Source organism: Lepisosteus oculatus, chromosome 17 (genome assembly GCF_040954835.1).
Source record: "Lepisosteus oculatus isolate fLepOcu1 chromosome 17, fLepOcu1.hap2, whole genome shotgun sequence".
Classification (NCBI taxonomy): domain Eukaryota; kingdom Metazoa; phylum Chordata; class Actinopteri; order Semionotiformes; family Lepisosteidae; genus Lepisosteus; species Lepisosteus oculatus.
Window position 1 is genome coordinate 12334001 of NC_090712.1, and position 25217 is coordinate 12359217.

At 36.7% G+C, this 25217-nt stretch overlaps 1 protein-coding gene across 36 annotated transcripts in view; it reads left to right on the forward strand.

Annotated features, from left to right (window-relative positions):
• Nucleotides 1-25217, forward strand: part of nrxn1a (neurexin 1a) — a 350164-nt gene that overhangs the window by 114870 nt on the left and 210077 nt on the right. For all 36 annotated transcript variants that reach the window (XM_015363013.2, XM_069179698.1, XM_069179705.1 and 33 more), the window contains 2 exons: nt 5781-6219; nt 16209-16592. In XM_015363013.2, coding sequence (XP_015218499.1) covers nt 5781-6219; nt 16209-16592 — 823 coding nt within the window. The remainder of the gene's footprint in view (nt 1-5780; nt 6220-16208; nt 16593-25217) is intronic.

Genomic DNA, 25217 nt, shown 5'->3' on the forward strand with positions numbered 1-25217 from the left:
TTTCACACTGATGACATGATTTCAGCCTGGTTTTTAGCCCAACAGTCAACGTTGGAGGGTGTGTTGAGCCAGTGGGTATTTGGTATGTGATCATTTACTCTAACCCACTTCTCCTACACTGTATAAGCCAAAAATAAATTAAATGATCATTCTCTCTTTAGTGTATTGACACAGTAGATGTTCTGCTATCAAAGGCAATCTGAAAATACCCTTGGTGATACTGTACATGGTTGCCTTCGTTCTCTCAGCTAGCACACATGTTTAATTTAAATCTGTATAGTTAGGCCTTACAATAAAAGTACACTTAGCAAACCGGTCTCTATTTTACCATTGTCCTTCCTTTTAATGTTATTGTCAGCACACACTGGTCCATAATAAGCACAAAGGTTAATTTGTAGTATACCAACCAAATAAATAAAATGCAGGTGAGCGCTGACAAAAACATCTCTTTTGAGAAACATTTTGCACTTTTTTCCTTATCAGTTATACTTTCAAGAAGTGTTTCGATTAAAAAGTACAAAATAATAGTTGCCCCTCCATTTTCAGTGTTTTAGAAACCTGGACTGTGCTATTTGCAAATTGCTGATATAGAAAGCATTTTGCCATGTCGTGCTTCAGCCAGTTAGTGTCCCATTGTACTGTAGAACATTGCTCAGAAGTTTTTACTTACTTTTCAGAACAAACTGATGTAGGGCTGATAGTGAAACTGGCCACATGGCCAGTTTCAATGTGTAAACACAAGTGCAGATTATTTTATTTCAGTATTGTTGTTTCATTCTTCTTTGCTCGTATATACAGTAGATATGGCACTTTCAGTACTGTTTCTATTCAATATCTGTTGTTTTTTTTTTCTAATATTAACAGCAGACAGTCTGCACTGAGAAGAAGCAGCTCTAAGTAGCTGCAGTACTGTAGTTAGACCTTTGCAGTTTGCACAATGTGCATTTTAATGGCTGTATTAATGATTCAGTACAAGACTCAACATGACTGATTCAGCACAGAGCACAACATGATATATTTATTTGTATTTTAATCTACATAATTGGAAACAAAAGGAAACAGAGAACTAAAAAAGATAAACTATTATATAACTGGGACTCTCCATGAGCTGTGTCTGCTGTGATCTGTCTGGCACAGTGAGAGCGCACCCTGCTGGGGAGAAGCAGTTCTTCCACTAAGTGCTGAGTCCCTCGCAAATGGGTCTGGTCATTTGGCGATATACAGTAGTAGCACGAACACCTATGACATTGGCCAGCTGAGCGTAGGAACAATGCTCGTAAAGTATTGATGCATCTTTTTATAATATTAAAAACCATTTTAATAGTTCTGCAGGAATTGTTGTTTGTTTGTGGTTAAAATGAAATGTCTAAACAAACTGAAGAAACTACAAAGGAACAAGTAATAGGTAAATTCCATGCTGCAAAGAGAAGGAAGGAAATACAATGTTTCAACTGTGGAGCCTTCTTCGGGTGTAAGAAAGATAGGGCAGTCAGCAAACATAATATAGCATGGGAAAACAAAGGCCAGGAGAGAGGAGGAGGCAGGAGCAGGGGAGAGGCAGAGTGGCCAATCAAGTGGTGTGAGGTCGAGAGAGGTGAGGAGAGGTGTGAAATGAAACCTACAAATGAATAGACAGAATTAGAAGAAAACAAGTCTTTTGTTGAGAGAAGGGGGAAGGTGTGAATATTCAGGATAATTTTAGTTTCTGTAGTCTTTCTGATGTTGGTGTTAGGATAACCAGTTTTGAGAACACAAAGAGATCAGTGTGATCATGGCCGTCGGAGGTGAAATGAGACTATATGGGTTTGGAGAAATCTTTAATCTTCACAGCCCTAACATGTTCTCTGAAGCGGTCTCCGAGTCTCCTTCCTGTTTCCCCAATATAGATGGCTGGGCATTTACTGCAAGAGATACAGTAAATAAAGTTGCTGGAGGTACAAGATGTCATCTGAGTGATCCGGAATTGTCCTGAGGGACCTTGAATGAGTGTGGTGTTAGATGTGTACTTGCAGGTGATACAGCGTACTCTGTTGCAAGGGAAAGTGCCTGGTGTGGATGATTGCTGAGGGCGGTCAAGGGAGCTGTGAACAAGAAGGTTACACAGATTAGGTGTATTATTTGTTTTATTTGTCTGTGTGGTTCCATTGCAGTTAGTTTGTACACCTTGATGAGTTGATGATCACTGGAGTTGTGCAATGATGTGGAGTTTCCTCCAGGGGTTTCAGAGATGTGTCTGTCAACCACTGTTCAGAATCAATAAACAATAGGTCACTGTGCATGTGTTTACTAAACAGAGGTTGGGAGGCAGGGGAAGCAGCGCAGCTGTTTTCCCACACTGACTGCAAGGAGATCTTTTGCCTGTCAGAAAGCTTGTAATCATCAGCCAGGAGTCATCACATGGTGTTCGACAGTCCTGAGAGTCATAATAACTATAAAGATGTTCACTCCAGCTCAGTGTCCATCATTAGCAAGAAAAAGCATAAAGTACCTTTTTTTCCCAACATCATATATTTATATCCCTCGCAAGGAAGTTACGTTAGGTGCTCATTATTTTGTTACAGAAGCAATTTACTTTATTCTTTAGAATGTTTGCATCCACAAAAGTCTGCATTTTATCCATCCTTCCCAGTGATTCAAGATTTGATGGTAGCAAGATGAAGAGGCATCTTGCTTCTACTCAAACATGGCAGGTGTGTTTGGCTAGTAATTTCCAATTAGTAAGATATTTTCAAAACACTCAAATTATAACTAAATTCAAAAGTATGGTCTTATGCGTGTCTTATATGCATACTCCACCTTAATGTACCTTAAGAACACTTGTGTTCTTCAAAGTGTCTGATAATGGGCGGTGCAGTGGCTCTGTGACTAACGATCTGTGGCTGGAAGGTTGCCGGTTCGTATCCTGCGGCCAGCAGAGGAGTCCTGCTCCGTTGGGCCCCTGAGCAATGCCCTTAACCCCAACTGGTCCAGGGTCACCGTATACAGTAAGTGATCCCAGGCTTCTCTCCCTGTCTGTGTGTTTAATGGAGAGCAAGTTGGGATATGCGAAAAGAAGACAAATTCCTAATACAAGAAATTGTACTGTATATGGTCAATAAAGTGATCTTATCTTGTAATGGCTCTGGAGATAGAGTACTTCGAAACAGTGTGGGATATTCCTTGCAGCAGCAGACTATGCACATATTTGTAAAAGAAATGCTGGCATGCCATTGTTGGACATGAACAAGCACTATAATATAAAATATCATCATTGCTAGAAGATAATGATGTTGGTTTTCAGAAATATATATCACAAATAAATATGCAAATACTGAAGCTGTGTATAAATATGTGCTTTCTTTGCAGCTCTGTGATAATGTTGCTGGTTGACGTACAGTGTCCACTGAGTATTTTCTACAGTATTTTTAATTCACGGTCTCTTGAGAACATAAGAAAGGCTGCAAACAAAAGGAAGATGTTCGACCCATCTAGCCCATCTAGTTTTGATGCTAGTAGAAAATTGATCAGTGGATCTCATCCGGCTATTTCTTGAAAGAAGCCCGAGTATCGGATTCAACAACATGTTGAACAACTGCAAGTTTATACTGAAAAATATATTAACTGTCTGTTTAGACTCGAATTTGAACACATCTTTTGTGAGGATAATGGTTCAGATTCTAGAACACGGAATGTAGTCATAGCTTACATAGTTAATTTTCCCATCCTCTCATTCTGGAGCACACAATTTGCATTTGTTGTAAATGTGCTTTAAGAGTGTACTGTAAAACCTCACAACCTTAAATTCTTTCCTTATTAAGAAGAAGTGTGATGTAAGGATTTTAACAGTTTTAAAAATCAGTCGTGTTGCAGAATAGCAAAAAATGGAGCAAAACGTATTGTTTATGCATTCTATTGGTCCATGTACTGTAGATATTTAAGAATGTTGATTATTAATGCAGACATGATACTGTAACACTATACAGTATGGTTAGAAAAATGTGTTAGGTCAAAATTGTCTGTTTGAAATAATGTGGCAATATCTTTGCATTTATAAACTGCTGATGTGAAAAGGTGATATGTGGTGTGTACCAATTCATATATACTTGGTAATTGTAATATTTCTTTATTGATTTTGCAAAAACTGCTTACAGTACATTCATTGTTCAGTTGAGTACAGACCTTGTACGATTGAAATTTCTGAAGTATCATCAGTATCCATTTAATTGCATCTACATGTCATTATTTTTACTGGAAACAGTTCAAATTAAAATTGAGTCAATTTAAAAGGAGGGATATTGAATACCTCTGATAATAAAAATGATATTAACGTGCCCTGTGTCAAAAGATCCACAGCAATGCTACTGCTCAGTATCACCTTATAGAAAAAGAGAGATAATAAAGCTCCAGTAGCTCTACAATGGGAGCCCTGCTGATCTGAATTGTGCAATTCTGTGCACACAGCCACAACCCATACTTGACTGTAAGCACAACTGAACAGAGCAGGAGTGTCATTCTGTAATCGCAGCCATGAGACTCAGCAGCACACTGCTGCCAAAGATCACCCTTACCGTTGGCACACATGCGCTTTGAAGCTCATACTGGATGAAGTGTGACAAGTCAGTCCTTCAGCAGTCTAGGGCACAACTGGAAGGGAAAGGAAACTTTTGTCACTTGTTTCTTGTCACTGGTATAAGAAGCAGGTGATAAATTTGGTAGTATAATATGTTTGTGACATTACAGGTTGTTTTATGGCAGAATGAGGTAATAACACTGCTCTTGAATAAAGAACTGGTGTCCTCTTTTTGCTATAAATATGAAATGACAGTTATTTTGTAGCTGACCTAGAAATCCACCGAAGATCCCAGTTATTTAGAAAAGGCAGATACCCATCACTGCATCTTTACATAACTGCCTATTCATAATTTAAACATATAACATAGAGCAAAATACAAGTCATACAGTATATGTTCTGTATAAAGTCTTTTCATCTGTAATTGGATGTGAAACTAAATGCATTTAACAACTACTGAAAATATCAACACTTAGATTAGTCAATTTTCCAATTAACAAAATATTCTTTACACATACTGAATTGTATATAGCTTCCTTCAAAACAATGTTTAAAAGGCTTTTAAGTTAATTCACTCTTGCACTGTTGGCTTTTAAAGCAATTTGTGCCAGGATTTTTAAAACAGTGGGAATAATTTTCACAGCAATAGAGCAAGAGTGTGTCTGAGAAGCAGCCATTAGGTCTTGTTAAACTCTACAGTGATTCCTGAGAGAAATGATACAGTGTACTCTGTCATCCCCTGTGGTTGCTCTTACTCATGTTAAGTACACTGACTGAAACAATGCTAATTCCTAAAAAGCCTCTTTTATTTTCACACTTGTCATTCTGTAGAAGTGTTGTAATACTTATTCTGTAAATACCCAGAATTCAGTACAAGATTCTCAATATATTTGTTAACATTTTTCTGGAAACCAAACGAGTGTACCTCAATAATTCTATAATCTTAACTCACTTATACTATAGTCTTTTATTTATTATATTAAAAAATAAGTAAAATATTTTAAATATTGTACTTTATAATAAGGTGATTAGAACAACTCACTGCATTTATGAAGTTCTATATTAAGTGAAGGTACAAAAGCTAACAATGGATATGATTACAAGCAAATTATACTGTAGGACAAGTATGCTGCAAACAGAATTCTGTTATTTTCTTTTTTTTAAATGGCACACTATGTTTATTCCTAAACTTGCAACTTTAACCTTTTGATGTTTTCCACTTTGTGAACAGGTTGTGTATAAGAACAATGATGTCAGATTAGAACTGTCCAGACTGGCTAAACAGGGGGATGCCAAAATGAAGATCCATGGTGTTGTAGCATTCAAATGTGAGAACGTGGCCACCTTGGACCCCATCACGTTTGAAACCCCAGAGTCCTACATCACTTTGCACAAGTGGAATGCTAAGAAAACGGGCTCTGTGTCCTTCGACTTTCGCACCACAGAGCCGAATGGACTACTTCTCTTTAGCCATGGCAAGCCAAAGCAGCAGAAAGATACCAAAAATCCTCAGACCATGAAGGTGGACTTCTTTGCTATTGAAATGTTGGACGGCCACCTCTACCTTCTACTTGACATGGGATCAGGAACCACCAAAACCAAAGCAGTGAACAAAAAGGTGAACGATGGAGAATGGTATCATGTGGACTTCCAGAGGGACGGGCGATCAGGTACTGCCACACCTGCTGGAGCATGCCGAGCTACTGTAGACTGTTGTCTCCCTTATTTCATGCTGTGACGCTTCCATCCTGTTGTCATTTGTCGTCTGTTAGTACATTAGAGTATGTCGCCAAAGCAACGGCTTTGCCAGATTCCGTTTGCAAATACATTTCCCCCCTCCTAGAATTAATAAGATAGAATGATTTGGAGCCTAATGGCTTGATAATTGTCCTCAGTAAGCATGTTAAACAACCCTCTGTTTTTAAGAGTACAATTAATTTATTGGCCTTTGTTGTTACATTTTTTTAAATTCAAGTTTTCAAAATCAATTTTTAAGATGAACACAGAGCAGTATGTTATGCACTGTAGCAAAATAAAAACAATAGCATAAGTGAACTGTACAGTAAATAAGAAACACTACTGTACAGTAGTACTAAGCCTAAACAAAAAAAGTTTGGCTATAAATCAGTGATTCATAGTACTCAGACTGGGTTGATCAGAAATGCATTTTTAAACAAATTTGTAATGTCCTTGGTTATGAATTTTCAAAGTTCCCTTATTTTGCTGAAGTTAGGATAGTGGACTGAAAAACAATGATAGCAGTGTCAAACATGGCACTCATTGTGATATGCAATTCAATTCTAGCCCATGCAATTCTGGACAGCGTGCTTTCTCCCTATTGCTGGGCCATCTATAAGACAGCACAGTGTAGACAGTAAAGCTCACACTGTCACACCTGGGGTTTGAAGTGCCTTTCTGGGGCTTTTTATCTCATGCACCAATGAATATAAGGTCAGTGCTCAAATACTGAGCAACCACATACTGTGTTGGAGTTTTAGGCTACTGTAACAGCTGCCTCTCTGCAAATGCTCATGTACAGTATATGTGGCTTAGCTAAAGGAGATTTTAAGCAATTTGTTTTAATTGTTTTAAGGATAATTGCTAGTTTACTTGAATATGGAAGTGAACTAAGAAATTTATCTTCCAATGCACACTTTCTCTCACACATTTACACGTAGAAAGTTGCCTCAGACAGTGAGCTGCACATATTTATCCCTGTTAAAAAGTTAAATGTATAAAGTGTGAATACTGAACCATCACATGTAATTTAATTAGCCAACTTAATTTGGGAATAATGGTACTATAAGTTTTTAAAATATCTGATATTTTTTATATTTTTAAGTTAACAGTGTAATGTATACGTATATGCATAATACCACTAATAATAATAATAATTGCACACCATCCAAAGTAAAACATTTATCTGATTATAACCAAATCTATTGGAAGCAAGTTCTCTCTGCTCAGCCTGTGTTACTATAGTAACATGAATCTGGCTCTCACAGGAATTAACCATTTAGTGCACAGTGCACAAATTAACTGAGGGAGAATGTAGTTTTCTTATAGACCTTTATCCTACCATTATTTGTTACATCTCTGTTACCATCTTAGAATTTTGTGTCAAATAAAAAAATGTTTCCCAAACATATGTCATGTTAAAATAGAACAGGTGACAGGATGCAATTTAAGACTAATGCATGTGAGGGGAATACCCTGAATCTCTCATTTGGTCTTTTACCTTTATCATACAGTATATTTTATTGTGCCTCCTATTTTTCATTCTGAAGTCACAGGCACTTGTGAGTGCAGAACTGTTATTTTTCTTGCAAGAATCTCATCCCTATGTTCATGGCATAGTCGGTTCATTGAAATATTATCTTTTTTCTTCATGACAGCCTGACAGATTTGTGAAAGTATTTAGAGCACTTTTCTTTTTCAGGTCACTTCTTTCATTTAAAAAAAAAAGAAAACATAAGCTCATAAATTAAAGAATGACTTCCTTCATTGTGCTTACAAATTTTTTGAGAACCCAGTATTACTGTTGCATATAATCACCTCAGTATACATGTAGGGGATTTTCATATTCCATAATGTGTTTTGCTATTTCTTTTACAGATAAGCATTTTAGAGTTTTTTACTTACATACTGTACAGGATTATAAGTGCACGAGAACAATGTTAGCTTTTAATAGTTATTCATTTCTCACATATGCAGCATAATACAATTAACTGAACATATTCAGATAAACTTTTATTGCATAAAAACAATATAAAGCAATAAATGTTAACATATAATTTTGCTATTGGTAACTGGTGAGAATTCTTCTTTACTGCAATTTTGAACATGCTTGCAGGATGCCTAGTTATAAACAACAGAGGTACAAAAATTGAATTATTTGGTGCCGTTTCCGAATTATGTTAGAAGAAGATTTCATTGGTACTACATTACTGTTACAAGACTGGGTGCATGCTACCAACAAAGGGATCACAAAGGATTATCTGCGCTCTGGACAGCATCAAATTACACAGATAGTTATAGTGGCTGAGCTGGAATCTGGTTGTGTGAAGCAGCCTTTTTGCCATCTATGAACACCTCCTTTAAAATATAAAGGAACCATTAAAGCCTTCCTTTCTAGAGGTTTGAATCTGTTCTCAATAATTAATTTATTGCATCTGTGTAGTACTTTTCATCCCAAAGGATTACAGAGATAAAAGTTTAATACGAAAAGTTTAATGTCTCATCCAAAGGACCTTCTGCTGCACAATGCCTCCTGTCAGCATACAGGGACATTGATTTGGAAATTCTGCTCCAGAGGGAAGTGTGTCGCCTTCAGGTTTGCAACACCACTGACAGTAGCAACCTGGGTGTCCTAGGAGGTCTCCAATCTCGGTCGGACCAGGCTCAGCACTGCTTAGCTTATACGATCTGACTACAAGGTGGGAATAAAACTGCCAGCTCAATCAGCCTTACATGGCATCAACATGCCATGTAAACAAACAGATTTGAATGACCAGAACATGTTTACAATGCCTGCACCCTCAGAGCACTTCAGTTCTTACCTGGCAGCAAAATGCAGTGTGAATATGCATCTTTGGTGCATACTTGGAAATTGGCTGAAGTGTTGTCAGTCATTGCAGACTTTGATAGCCAGAGGCTCTTTATCTTCTGAGTAAGAATCCCCATTCACTCAGATTCTCATTTAGTCAGTGCTGCAGTTCTGTGTAGTCTTCATGGTTGATAACAACTACAGTGAAGGAAAGTCACACTCAGAGGAAATGTGTCCTTCAGCATGTCTAGCCTCCAAAACAATTGGTATGTTATGACATACAGTATGGGCAATTTACTGTACATACAGTATATACAATGTTTTTTTACTAATAGATTTTATAGATTTATAGACTTTACATATTGTATATAGAAAGTACTGTACAGTACGTCCCTGTATTCCTGGGAACGGACGTCATTAGAAAGTTGATTTTTTTATCCTTCATTTGCTTTACTATTGCCTATTAAACCAAAGCATGCATGCAGTTGCGTATTGTAGGTTTTTAGATTTCTGTTTAAATGAAAAATGGAAAATGATACTTGGATACAATAAATGATTAATTATTCTTTTAAAAACAAATGCTATATATTTCACATTTCTACCCAGTGATTTTTGGATGGAAAAATAATAAGAAGATGAAAATCTGTTTCCTGTGAACAAAGCACAGCCCACTCATATCCTTTGCAGATGTATTTTGAAAAGCAGTTAGATAGATGTCCTGTGTGATGTGTCTGATGAAAGTGCTTGCTTTGCTCTCTATTAATGATTTATGAGTGGATATGGAATCTGGCTCACTAGACATTCTGCAATAGCTTCTGTGCCCCCATAGTAATGCTGGCATTCCATCAGGAGTGGAGTATTGATTTCATTCTTATATATCCATAAAGCTTTTGTTTAATGCCACTGACTGCTATTTTAGTACTATTCTTGTGTTTGCATTGCAATAACTGGCTTCCAGCATTTAATTAAATTCCGGCATTGAGAATAGATTTTCAAAATATTCAGATATCCAGATTTCAGTAGTTTGCTTATGAATGCGATAAAGTGATGGAAAAGTATTTCTACTGTAACTCACCTAGCTGAGGGAACGATAGCCTAGTAGTGAGGATAGGCTTCCCCAATAGCCCATACCAAAATGCTATAGAGAAGATTTTTTTCCCTCAGAGGATAGTTAAATACAGTTATTAGATGAATAAGCGAAGGAGTTGCTGCAAGGGTTTAGATGGGATGGTGGAAGAGGTGCAAAAGAGTTTCATAAAAGGAAGTCCTGGGTGTGAGACTTACAGTACTGTACATGTATATATATAGACGAGCAGAAATGAGCGAGATCAGAATGTCACCTTCCGCCCAAACGTCTCTTATATACTTCATTTGTTGAAATGAGAAAACATATTTATAACAGAAACCTTTTCTCTTAGTATTTCTGAAATGTAATAATAATAATAATAATAATAATAATAATAATAATAATAATAATAATAATAATAATGATAATGATAATAATAATAATAAACTTTATTTTATATAGCGCCTTTAAAGGTAATATAAAAGGCGTAAAATGTAGAGTGTATACAGTAAATGCTGTACACTTTGCTGAAAGTGTCATATTGACTGTTAAAGAGGTAGCAAAACTATAGTCCACATTAGTTGCAGCTGTTCTATCTATAGTTGATCATCCAGTACTTCATTTTTGTGAATACATACAGTGCAGTGCTTCTCTTTCTGTACCTTCAAAAGCAGAAAGAGTTTCACATGCCTACAAAACCCATGCATATAAGAAGGATATACTTCTAAATATTCTAGTTCTAAAGACTTAGAAAAATAACACTCTAGCTATGACTTCTGTATGTGAAAAATCTAATTCATCCCTCAGATTCATCCCTTGAGCTTCTCTCATCACATTGCAACAAATATTCCTAAAACATCCTAGTGAATCCTAAAATGATTGAATTTGAAGATGGTCACAAAACTGCATACAAGAAGCAGTTCTTCCTTAAACAAACAGATGACTCAGTCAGTAGGCTGTCTGATTGATTATGGATATAAAAATGATCAAATTTAAATATATTTTTTTAAATAAGTTGTGCTTAATGTATTATATGCTATATACATTAAATAGGAACATTAGTCTTGGGTTTTCTTTTAGATTTATAATTAGCTTCTCACTCTTTCTACAGTATGCCATATTAACTTTTTATTCTCTTCATTATGCTTGGAAAATATTTTTTGATTAAAACACTTTGATAAAGGGTAGTTTAGAAGTGTGAAATTGAAACTTTGATGTGAAACATATCAGAATTCTGCATGCCTGAGTTGCCTTACACAGACACTTTATGAACAAGGGCAAGAAAAGATGAAACAGCAATTTCAAATCTATGAGCAGAAAGGCAACCTCCAATTTGCTTTTCATTCTAGGGACACTCAGTCACGTCATGAATTGTGTATGTGTTAAATGCCCGGTGCCATCAGAGTTCACTTTCCAATTTTAGGACAATGCTTCTAATGAAAGCTGTAGTACATGTAGATGACTACTGATCTAAAATTTCGTGTCACAAAATATTAGTAGCCAATTATTGCAAAGTTAAATGAAAACACACATGTCAACCAACAATCATGACAACACAGGTATAATCTGTTTCACCTGTCTTCTCAGGTACAGTATGTAAATAACAGTCCCATTAGTAGAAATTAATTTTATCCATCTTGATATTAGTACACAGTTTATTTTTATTCTTTCCACGTGAGCCAACAACAAACCAACTTAGGTTGTGCCATATTCTCATTCTTCTAAGTCCAGCCCTTTGAAGAAGTGCTGTACCTCATTGCATTCTAATGTGAAATGTCATTGTATACAGTATCTTGCGATCCTAATTCATCATTTCCAGTACTCTTCTGCCATTTATTTTCTGATTTGAAGTTACACTATTGTCTAATTGGGGATTTTATACCCTGTAATACAGTTCTCTATGCTGGGCTTGAGTGGAAATGCAGGTGGTAGGGCCATTGTTTGACATGTGTCATTGTGCTGTGTTTATAAAATCTACATACAACCAATATGTATGAAGAAAGAATATTCACAGCACAAGTTGTTATGAATTGGAAGCAATCCATGCAGCAGATGCGACTGGCCTCAAGAGAGAGCGAGACTCGAAGGAAGTGTGTCCATGGGTTTGGAGGGCAGTAGCAGGGTACTGGAAACTGCAGCGCCTCAGACTGACTCCTACTCATGACCCACAACCCATGATAAGCAAGATGACTTAGGTTATTAAAATATGTCTGAAGATTTCCTCTTTATAGCACATTTTTAGCAGGTTCTGTTTTATCTAGCAGATGCCACAGTTTATTGAATCTAATTTGAGAGCTCTACAGCCACATTGATCAGCTAGGCTGCATACTGTATTTTGTTCTGTTGGTGTGATTTGTTATTATAAGCCAATGTCACTTCCCTAGCTTCTGCAGTTAGGGCTTTAGATCATTTAAATACTGCTCATATTGTCTACAAAATTAACATTACTTTATAGGACTGATTGAGCCTTAAAACACAAAGTATGCATTCTTGTTTTGTTTTACGGATGCACATGGGTATCACAGCATCCCTCCCCATTTAATTGATACAATCTGTGTGTGTGTGGAGAAGAACGTTGTGAATGTAAAGGGACATCCATAATCTGCATGGTTTAGTTTTAGTTAGGAATTGCACGTTGGGATTGTTCTGTTACAAATGTTCGGTTAAAAAATTAAGCTGGTCTTTTCATTATGTTCTAATTGCGTAGAAGCAAAAACACTTTGCCAAGAATCTTTGGCAAAGGTAAAATATATTTTTTTAAAGTTTCATTACATACTGCCAGACATCTTATATGAGCCAGGAGAATCTGACAATAGCTTTTGAATTGCTCAGAGATTCTCGTGCATTATTACAGCTAGATTTCCTAAATCTCATTCATATGCCATTCGACTGGGAGCATGGGTGATGTGAAGTAAAAAGGATTACTGATATCAGCAGCATGTGATCAAATCGGGATCAGCACTGTAGCCAGACTCCTACAGACAGATGGGTTTCCCTTGAATTTCGCATGGAGAGAGAGACGAAGAATCGTGTTGTCAGACCATACATTTGTTAAAGAAGTGACTTAATGACTCAAACAGGCCCTTTATGAGAGGGAAATAACTCTCTCACAGTATTACAAGACTTCTCTTACATGCCCCTGTGCATGTTTGCCTATAAATGTTCTTTCATTAAAAATCCATCACTGAGAAATACTGTCTGGAATATTATTGCATGTTCTTACACAAGCAGGTAAATAAGTAAACCATGGCACTATTTAATAGTGAGCCTCCCTGTGGGGATATAAGTCTTAATTCCAAATGAAACATTGCAAATCAGCAGTAAACACAGTTTTCCAATTTCTGCTTTTCTGGAAGATTACCATTTAGAGACAGATGTTTCCACACTCCTGGGATGTCGGCCCTCCCTCCGGCCTTAGTGTGGCAGTGAACTGCGCAGTAGCACAAAAACTCTGATGTGAAGGATACCCCGAAATAGGCTTCTGTACACTCCGTAGGTACTCCCTAAACATTCCAATTATAACACCGATTTCCTAATTTCTCAAGATAAATAAAAGTCATACATATATATGGATAATAATACACAGTAGCTTTTTTCAATCATCGCTATGTTCACATTTGCCTTCTTAACAAGAGGTTTAGTGGATTTTCATGTTCAGTGGCATGGCCAGAGCTTCAAAGGTTTGTGCTGCAATGGTTGCTAATGCTTTTGTGACATTATTTGAAAGAACTTTCTTTGCCTTCACTGTGGCTGACTCATTGTTGGCTGTATAGCATACATTCAGTGGTGGGGTTTTTTAAATAGCAGTGACTTAACTTGCGTATTACAGGTTACATCTGCAAACATAACAGAGCATGAAGATTCCATTTCCCGGTAAACAGAGTTAAAAATGAAATTGCTGAGATAATGAATATGATGGAGTAGGCTCATTAGCACTAACCTAGGGGAAATGTTTGGCTCTGCATCTCTTCATTATTGCCAAGTCTGCAGTACAGAAAAGGCAGAACAGCTGTGAGGGTCTTAGTCTGTGGAGGGCCTTGACCACTTTGGGCTGGGTTAATCATCCTTTGGAATGTCCTGATATTTCTTCAGTCTTGTGCTGTAGGCTGGCTGACCTTGGGCAGAGAAAGACTGCATTTTCTTTTGCATGCCTCCTGGAAGCCACTAAACAAAATATTAATGAATAGAAAAGCAAATAGTAATCAAAAATCTAAACAAAAGCCCTGCCATGTAAACAAAAAAACCACAAAAAAGCTCTGGTAGCTTGGACTTTTCTTGTCAGTGTGAGGCTGTGAAGAGAAGAGAACGCATCCAGTGATCTGTAATCAGCAGACAACCCACTGCTTAATTGTTCATTGCTTGTTGTTTTGCAGAATATTTGTCAAATATTTACTTTTTTTCTCACACTAAGGATCAGAATAGTTAGCCTGTTTTTATTATCCATGAGGAGTTCTCAATGATTTTAGTAACATGAGCTTTTGTCAACTACAACTGTAGTTGAATTGTCTGTTGAATGAATGAGTACCTGACGTTTAACTCTCTTTGTTAAGGAAACCTCATGCTCAGAAAACAGTCTAAACCAAAACAAAAACCCCACAAGAACACAAAGAACAGTGGAAGCAGGCAATTCAGTGAATCAGATTCACTCATACAGTAGATCATACGACCACTTGTAACCTCCTTGAGCCTGAAATCTCAGCAGATCTGTTTTCATCCATAAAACCATTGCTACACTCTTAGTAATTTGCATTTCACTGATTTTACTAAAATTCCAGAGAATCACAGATGGAGACAAATGCAGCACGAAAAGGGCAATTGTTTACTTTGGTGAAACTTAGAATTTGTTAATTTGTAGAATTCCTGCTTCAATTTTATTCGGTTATATTAATAATAGCCTGATTAACTTCCAATAAGAAAACCCAGCAGTAGATTACCAGTGAATAGTATTGTTAAGAGCACATAATGTTTATGTCTCTTTAGTAAACCCTGATGTATTTAGAACTTTAAGCTAAATTATTGCAAATTCTACTAGGACTCCTTTCTTCGGATGTTGTTTTGGCAGGATTTAGAGCTATAGATTACTGGAGAAGATGCAGAGGTTTTAGGCAGGCATCATTAATTAAAATTCCACAATGGCTGTTCACTAGAAACCTGATCTATAAACATATTAATCAAATGTCGGACCTCGCAGCACAATCCAGATATTCACTTTTAACAGTCGAGTCATGTACGTCGTTATTTGTCATGTACTGGATCGAGAATTGAAGCTGAATCAAAATGATACATCCCAGAAAAGCACACAATTTTCATTTATACAGGTATGTGTGCATAAGTAAAGAAGAAAAACTGCACCCCAGTTTGAGTTGTTTCTTACATACAGACGACAAAGCTAATTGATAGGATGGCCATAACAATATTGCACTTGTTTTGTATAACCTGCATCTCTGTTAAATATGTTTTCTTTTTGGAGTGCAATGCAGTGTCGGAGCAATTATGTCACCTTTATTGTTTACTGGGCTGGGTTTTCGCCTGGTGAAAATGTATAGCTAAGTTAAAACAAACTATTTCAGATGAGTACGCCTATGTGTTTAGGATTTAAGTCTGATCATTTTTAAGGTTTTTATCAATAATTAACAATGTCAAATGTATGGAATAGAACATAAAGTTGTGCAACAATTTCATCTTTGAAACAGAGGATGGAGTGGTGTGTTAACAGCATACAAATCATTAAATAAAAAATGAAAGTTCACATTATTACTTCAATATACATTTAAATAAAGAATAAAAAGTATGTTTAATCAGAATTCGTAGAATTCGTAGAATTAAATATACTTAAGGCAATGTGTAGGCTAATTCATACATTCGTGCATTCTAATTCAATTCATTGTCTGCATTTTAATTCTTGCAATCCTGTGAAAAAAAAAGCAGTTTTTTCCCCCTTTTCTTTAAAGCCTATGAAATTATGACATTTACAGCTAATCAATAGTTGTATGTTTAATGTTGCCTTGCAGCTACTTTACTAATCTAACCTTCTTTCCTTCTTCCAGGTACCATATCTGTGAATACTCACCGCACAGCATACACAGCACCAGGAGAGAGTGAAATCCTTGACTTGGATGACAACTTGTACTTAGGTGGCCTGCCAGAGAACAAAGTAGGGCTCGTCTTCCCCACTGAGGTGTGGACAGCCCTGCTTAACTATGGGTATGTGGGCTGCATCAGGGACCTCTTCATTGACGGTCAGAGCAAAGACATTCGGAGGATGGCAGAAGTCCAAAAGGCAGCTGGAGTGAAGCCATCGTGTACCAGGGAGGTGCCGAAACAGTGCCTTAGCAATCCCTGCCAGAACAACGGTGTGTGCAGAGAGGGCTGGAACCGATACGTCTGTGACTGCTCTGGGACCGGCTACCTTGGAAGATCCTGCGAGAGGGGTTAGTAACTTATGGTTATTTTGAACCCTGTGACGCTGGTAGAGTTCCAGCCTTAGATTCTGGTTTTGGTATGTATCAATTGAAGTTTGTGTTTTTTTAACATTATACTCATAGAGTTTCCTTTTTTTGTCCTTGGGTAGGAGAGTGCAATGGTGAAAACCAAGAGAAGAGTGCTACAGTATATTCTTGTGGATGTGTGTGCAAACATAAACATTAAATGCTAAGTGGCAATTTCATTCAATAAATACATGGAAATTGCCTTTGCCTACCATGGTAATATGCAAAATAAAGCGGCACCACAGTCTATTTTCACTTGGGGTCTTTATAGTATAGTATATGTTCAATAACTTTTAAATTGCAATGTTAAACATTCTGTATTTTCTATTACTTCTTTAAAGCTATATCATATTTCTAATTAATTGTTTACCCTTAGATCTTAAAATTTATAGAAAGTATAGTATACATTACATCAAGACTGAATATGCTTTCATATACTGTATTGTGGGGCTTCTGAGCTATTGTCTAGCACTTACTTTTTCCTGAAGAATCCCTGATCTACAGTACCAGAAGAGCTTGCCCTGCAGAATTACATCATATGCAGCCTGTATTTGCGTTAGTTTCAAATGTGTCTAAAACATTCACCATACCTGTAGAAGCCAGTGGCAGAATGCATTGATTAGATCATACAAATGCAACAACAAGTGGCAATTTTATGTCAAAATGAATACTATTAAATTAAGAAAATGTGCCTCTTTCCAAAGGCATCAGCTTTGGTAAAACAGGCTAGAGGCTTTGCTGATAAAAAAAAAACATTTTTTTCAACTTGAATGGGAATTGAGCATGCATCCTTAAGAGATAGCATGCCTTTTTGGAGATTCTTTTAAAATGCATCCATGGACCTTGTGACTGGGCTCTCATGCATTTAAAATTGAGGGGCTCTTTAATGGCAGTGGGACTGCCTGTCAGAGAGACACCACTCTGTAAATTCGGGCTGTCTGTACACAACGTGTAAATTGGCTGTCTTCTGCCAGAAACAATTGGACCCGTCAAGCCATTCACTTGTGACCAAAGCTGGATTAAAATTCAGATATCACACATACCTTAGCGAGGGCTCATGAGCCTCTTGAATTGTTACACCAAAAACATTAGAATTGCAAACATATTTTTCAGATTACAAAAAAAAGACAGTATATTACTTAGCATTTGCATGTACTGTACAAGTGTTGCTTTTGTTTTTAATTGGAGTTTCCTTCTAAGTAATGGGATGGCGCTAACCACAATTGTCAACATTGCCAGTTATGTGGATAAAATGTATTACATGGCAACAGATGCTTCTTTATGGTAATGGTATTTCATGTAATCCATATCTGCTCCAGCGAGACAAACACGGACATGATTTTTCAAGACTTCAATAATTTTGAACCAACACGATTAATAAAAATGCATCAATGTATTATGCTTGTCTATAAATATAGATGATTGAATTTAAATGAAAATGGGATTTTCCTATGCTAGAGAAGTGTTTTAGTTTGCTTCCAGAAGTTACGAGATTAATTCCACCTTAATTGAGACTTGGTCAGGTTAAATAAATTGGAAGAGGCACAAATAGTTGTTTTCTGATTGGCAATGCCTGCATTTATTAGGGACAATGTGTTGCCCCTGAGCAATTTATGCCTTTTTTTGGTAAGGGACTTAATTATTTATAATGAAGGTTGACACTAAACTCTTAAAATCATTTGGACAATTAACTCTTTATAAATTTTTTATCTCCTTAGCCATTGCAAACACATTTCCAATTCAATAGGGCTGTTCGATTTCTTAAAAGAAAAATAATTGCTCTATCATGTCTTTCAAGTTTGGTAAGAGTGCACACTACGCAAAGTACATTAAGAAACATGCTTACAAGTGATTACAAAATACATAATTCAAGAGCTGCAGTCTAGTCACTGTGAAACCTAGCAGTTCTTGGATCTGTCTGTTTGGCTTTCTCAAATTCTTTCCTTGCACGCTACTAATTTTCAAGATGTGTGCTCTCATTGGAACTAATCAGTTGAGTGGAATAGGAAAACAGTCCTTTGCATTTAAAGAAGATAATAACCCATCAAAAGTGTGCATTTGAATTTTTAGAAGCATAATAATACAAGCTCCATTTAAACTTACAGCCTAATACAGGCCAAGAGAGAGAGAAAAATAAGATGAATGCAGCCTTCCTATGTAATGGTCTATATATAGAAACAGGTAAATAGTACAGTATCTGCAGAGATCTTTAGGAGAAGAACCCCTTTGTCTGAATGTGTCATCGCAGGAATCATAGCCCATGCTGCTCCTTCCAAATGCAAATTATTTTAAAGTAGATGAGTCCTGGCATATGGCCAGTTGTTTTGATGTCTCCAGATTGTTCCCTCGCTGGTAGAATAAAGCTGGCACCAGTCACAAAAAAGCTGTCAGAAGAATTACAAAAGCTTTCACTTAAATATGCATGGTGTACCACCCTGTGGCAAAATTCAGCAATTACATATGGCAAGAAAGACAACAAATGGTGGATTTCACCATCTTAAATCAAAGCAGTATAATTAAGAAGGAGAGGAGATACACATTTACATCCCAAATGTCCTTACTTAATTAGCAAAATTCTGTAACTTTTATTTAAGCTATGTCAGGAAGGCCAATAAGCATATGCTGGAGAAGGTATAAACATGCCTCATATAATGAAACATGACAGCCTGTGAATATGCAAGGAACATCACACTTAGGAAATAATTTACAATATTTCAGCTTTTTTTAATTTTTGACCATACTGTTTATTAATGAAAGTATCAAAGTGTGTGCAGCTTCAGGAATTTATTTAAAATTGCACATAAATTACTAGAGTTTGCAGTTGTTTTGCATTTTTCTTTGGATTTCCATATTTGTACTGAACCTAGAATGAAGAGTATAAAAAGAAATAGCAGAGGAAATAGAAAGATGTGACATGCCAAGTAGTGCTTTTAAACAGGGTTTTCAATCCAGTTTCCAGAGGAGTACTGCAATTAAGCACCACTGTTTCATAGTGTGTTTTTTTTACTTGACCAGACACATTTTGGATTAATTAGATTGTATTAATATTGCATATGCATTGCCTTTTTGACATTATTTAAATAAAAGTTACAAGTGTTTGCTTATTAAGTACAAACCTTACTGTATATAGAAAGTAACACTCTCCAGCAGTTGTGTCATATTAACTTTTGAAGTACATAAACAGTATTTTATGTATAAAACATATGGTTGATGTTGTAACTGCATTATATAACTATTACTTTTAGTTTACCTGTGTAAAATAACACATTGAAACACACTACTGTACAAATTGAAATATTGCTGGTATTCCAGTGCAGTTATGCTTTTAAATACATGTAATTATACAAAACAGACCATGACTGAACTAATAATGTCACTATAAATGTACTTTTCTCACAGTACCCTATTTTATTAGTGTAATGTGTATCATAAGTAATTGTCAAGTATTTCCATATGAACAACCAGTCGTAACTATTAAAAATTGAACTCTTAAGTTAAAATGAGAAAAATAACACAGAAACCACTACAACGATTTAAGACTAACATTTACGGCTCCTGAGATAAACACTATAAAATATCTTCAAACAGCATTCCACTAAATCAGCTATACTTAACCTGTGATCCTTCCAGTCCACTCCCATTTCAGTAGCTTAATAGCCCCCGAACCTTAACTGTTGGTTTTATTTATTGATTCAATAATTAAGGAGCTGAATTAAGAATTCTGCAGTGGATCCAGAGGCCTGCAGGTTGGGTAGTCATGCACTACACTGTACACTCACTTTATTATTTAGCTATGAAGTAGTTTAGCTTATAGAGTACATTTTCTTCTGCACTGTGTAATGTAAGTCCAATCATTATTTTTTAAAAGATTACTTTAAAGTTCATAAACAGAATTTTTGTTTTATTTTAAAAATGTAAGCTGTGCTGTCATGTGGCTTAACCACTAAAGACTCAATGAGAGTCACCAGAGATGGGTGGGTTTAAGGCACTGTTTTCTTAGCTTACACTAAATAGTAGCACCTGGGACTTTTTCTGAGTCTGTCTGTGAAAGATACTGTACTTCCCTCTGTTCTGTGCTGATGCTCCAGCAAGGCATTGTGGAGCTCTTACAGCAGCTTGTCACATTGGCGAATGACTCTGACAGACCTGGCATATTGGAGTTGTGTGTTTCATAGGCTTTCATTCTCCACGAGCGGTACAGGGGTGCGGGAAAGATAAATTGATTAAAAATTTGCAATTGTAAGGTTGGGAGGGTATATAAAAGAAAATAGTTGGTATCCCCAAATTTACAAATTATTAACTAACTTCATTACTGAAGTTCATACATGGATTTTAACAACGTTTTAGTTTGGCTGATTGAGGTATATTGAAAAACCCAACTTTTTTATGCGCTGAGTCATGGATCAATAAAGGAAATACTCTATTACAGTACATGACACCTTAACACCACATTCATAGTGTGACAGTCAAATCCCTTTGTTTATTTATTATGCTCAAGCAGGCTTCCAAATCCAGTCTGCAGACAATTGCTTTGTTGACAGGTCATTTATATTTACTCAACAGGCGTATGTTTTTTAAAGGTCTTTGCATGAAGAAGACCTGAACATATGGCAGACAAAACAAGCAGGAAAAAAAACCAATAAACACAATTACATTATTTATGATGCCTCTGAGGAATGCACACATATTCAACATGGATTTCTGAATCCCCATGGCAACATTTACTCCAAGATATTTTTTAATTAATTCTGATCTCAGATGTTACATACCAATATTATTTCACATGCGTTACAGGGATCAAATATTCAATCTAAAAAATTGATTTTTTTCTCCCAGATTTGCCCTTTACATATGTGATGCCTTAACAGTTTCAGAATTGTTTTAGGAAATATTTACATTTGAAACATCTCTTTTGATTTATCAAATTAAGAAAGCAACTACAACTGCATATGGAGATTTGCTAGTGGGTGAGTTTGGTGGAAAATGTATTCTCTAGCTCATCTTCAAGACATTATCTAAATGTGGTGTAATATTCTTATTGACTTAACTGGATTTTTTCTCTACATAGGATAAGATGAGTTTACATTGTTTTATTTCATGTAATTAATTTACTTTGTAAACTCAGTGCTACTTCTACGAATAATATTATAGATTTTATAAAATTTACAAGCATCAGTAATAAGTATAATCTTTCCCCAATCTTGGATTTTTTTCAGAAATCGTAACAGACTTTTTTAGATAGAAAAAAAAAAGATCAGAAATAAGTAGTTCATTAAGTTCCTGAAGTCTAAATATTAATGAAATAAAGACTTGAGACTCTTGGTATATGACAGAAAATTATTAGCATGGAAGGCATTAAGAGACACTGCATACTGTGTTTAAATCCAGTGGGAGACAGTGGTACCAATATCCTAGTTTTATCAGCATAAGAGGCATTATGAGCAGAACGATATGGAAGGCAACACATTTCTGTTAGCAATAAAATCTAAAGTGGAATGTGCTGTTGTCTTGGAAAAAGCAATTGAAGTTTGTAATAGAAATGCAAGATTACTCATCTCCCCCAGCCCAGCATATTGTACCAAGGCTGTCATGTAGTTGGTGTTAGATTTCTTTGGAAAACAAAGACAGGTCGCTGTTTTCTGAGGAATGGTTTTGAATTCTTGCAGAACGATGTAAGCAGATGGAGAGGCAGATGTCACTACGATGTTTTCTGGCTCCCTGTCAGTCCATTTGGAATTTTTTCCATTTGAAGTCCCAGTGTGAGGCACCCCATGGGCTCAGATTTGCACAGGTGTGCTTCTATCTGCTGGACTACAGAGGAGTGCATTCTGTGAGATCCCAAGCTATTTTAGGATCTCACAATTGCTGCAGTTGGCCCTCTGTCACAAAGTAGAAAGTGTTAGTAATGCTTTTGCTGAATTAATGTGTTTGATTGTGTTAGTCATGTTGCTCAAGAAAGCAGACACGTATGAATTCAAGTTATGCCAAGAAAGATTTTTTTGTGCAATTACAAAGCCTTGTGTTCATGAACCTTTATCTCAGAAACATAGATTAAAACACCAACAACTGTTTCATTTCTTTTGCAAGTATTTGTGTTTAGCAAAAATAGGAGAGGCCTTATAACACTGACTAACTCTAAATGCCTTCAATACAAAAATGTATTTTGTATTGTTATATATTTGTTTGAAAATGAAATCAGGGAGACCAGTAACAATTGAATTATTCTGTTCTGTCCAAAGGTGAAATTTATTTTGCTTGACATTGGAACGTTAATAGCATGTTCTGTATTTGGATATGATATTATTAATAAACAGAACTGTGATGAAATACAATAAAGATAAGAAAATAGTACAGTAGGTTACAGAATGTGGTTTGATGACTTATGAGGCTTATGATTTAGAACACAAAACAAGTATTGAAGTATTGGCATTAGGACCCACATGGACCGCTGGGTGAGCGCCTCCTGCTGGAAGAGGTGTTAGTGGGGCCAGCACGGGGCGCTCACCCAGCGGTCCATGTGGGTCCTAATGCCCCAGTATAGTGACAGGGACACTATACTGTAAACAGGCGCCGTCCTTCGGATGAGATGTAGAACCGAGGTACTGACTCTCTGTGGTCATTAAAATCCCAGGGCGCTTCTCGAAAAGAGTAGGGGTGAAACCCCTGCGTCCTGGCCAAATTTCCCATTGGCCCTTACTAATCATGGCCTCCTAATAGTCCCCCTCTATGAACTGGCTTCATTACTCTGCTCTCCTCCCCACTGATAGCTGATGTGTGGGGAGCGCTCTGGCGCACTATGGCTGCCGTCGCATCATCCAGGTGGGGCTGCACATTGGTGGTGGTGGAGGGGAGTTCCCATTACCTGTAAAGCGCTTTGAGTGGAGTGTCCAGAAAAGCGCTCTATAAGTGTAAGCAATTATTATTATTATTATACTTGGTGGCATGGTGGGGCAGTGGTTAGTGTAGCTGTCTCACAGCGCTGTGGCCCTGGGTTCAGTTCCAGACCTGGGCTGCTATCTGTGTGGAATTTATCACATGGGTTTCCTCCAGGTGCTCAAGTTTTTTCCCACAGTCCAAAGATACACAGTAGTGGTACTGTAGGTTCATTGACCTCTGGGGAAACTGGCACTGGTGTGAGCGTATGTGCCCTGTGAAGGACTGGCATCCCATCCAGAGTGTGTCCTGCCTCCCCTGCAACCCTGAATTGAATAAAATGGTTAGAAAATCAATGGATGGAGCATATGCAGCATTAATCAAATTTGGAAACACCAAATTATACAGTATATACAGTACATAGACTGAGGATTGTAACATTATTGCTAATTTTTCCATTCCCATTGATGCATTTTCTTTATTATCTTAACATGCAAGAATAAATAGCTGTCTTCTTATTGCAAATACACTCCAGTCACTGATGAGGTATGAGTCTCCTATGTGTAATGGCTGTCATCTTTTTACTTTGGGAGATACTAAAACTGTGAAGAGAATGTGTGTATTGCCTCATAATCAATCTTTGGGTACTCTCTTATTATGCCAGTTAATTTCTCAGAAAAGAAAATTGTTTTTTTTAATGATCTGGATCTGTTTTAAAATGCAACTTTCTTCTAGGCAGTGGGTAAAATATTACCTCTGCTCCTACAGTTCTGTAATAAGCTGTTGATAAATTATTGTATAAGAAAACTAATAATAATCACATGTCATCTTGTATAATATTTTTAGGTATTATTATTATTAATTGTATAGCAAGTCATAGCATGTCCTGTGTCTATTGATATGCAACAACTATGTATCCAAATCTAAATAATGTATTCACTAAGGCACACACAACTTTATCTTTGTGTTAGGAGAAGCCTCCTCTGAAATTCTGCACAATAATTAATTGTCACCAAGGAGACAATCTTTCTGTCACCCTCTTAAATCTGATGCTCACAGCTCCCTCAAAACTTTCCTTGAGTTTCTTTTCAGTACAGTACATTTTTTGACAGGTGTGGTTTCTTCTTTTTGCTAAACATTCCTCTGTTCTTTTCTTGACAATATTCATTGCTTTACAGTAGCAATGAGTCTAAAGAACGTAGAATGTTAAGGATCTGTGTCTGAGAAGAATACTGTATATTTTAATTCATACCGTATGTTTGCTGTTCTTGGAAGTCAAAATAGATCCAAAATAAGGAATTACAGATGACGGGTTTGGGCATGTTTTTCTGAGTTCTTTTGGGAATTTTTGATGCCATATACAGTATATGGATATGTGTGTATTGTGTGTCGTGCAAACCTTTTCTCTTTCAAAATAAAGCTCATCCCCATAGAAGCCCCTTCAGGTATGGGAGATATAGAAGAATGGTCATTTGTCAAACACCCATCTCAGGTTTTGACACCTTTGGTTTGGATCGTGCAGAATAAAATTGGATTTTGAAAGGGATGAGATGTGATCTCCTCCAGGATAAATGTGTCCTGCCTAATATCCAGTGTTTTGTGTTCCACACAGTAACCCTTCACTACTGACTCAGCCCCCCTGCGGGCAGGGTTCAGATAGGGACCCTGTGGCAAGACTGGTATCTGATGCAGACA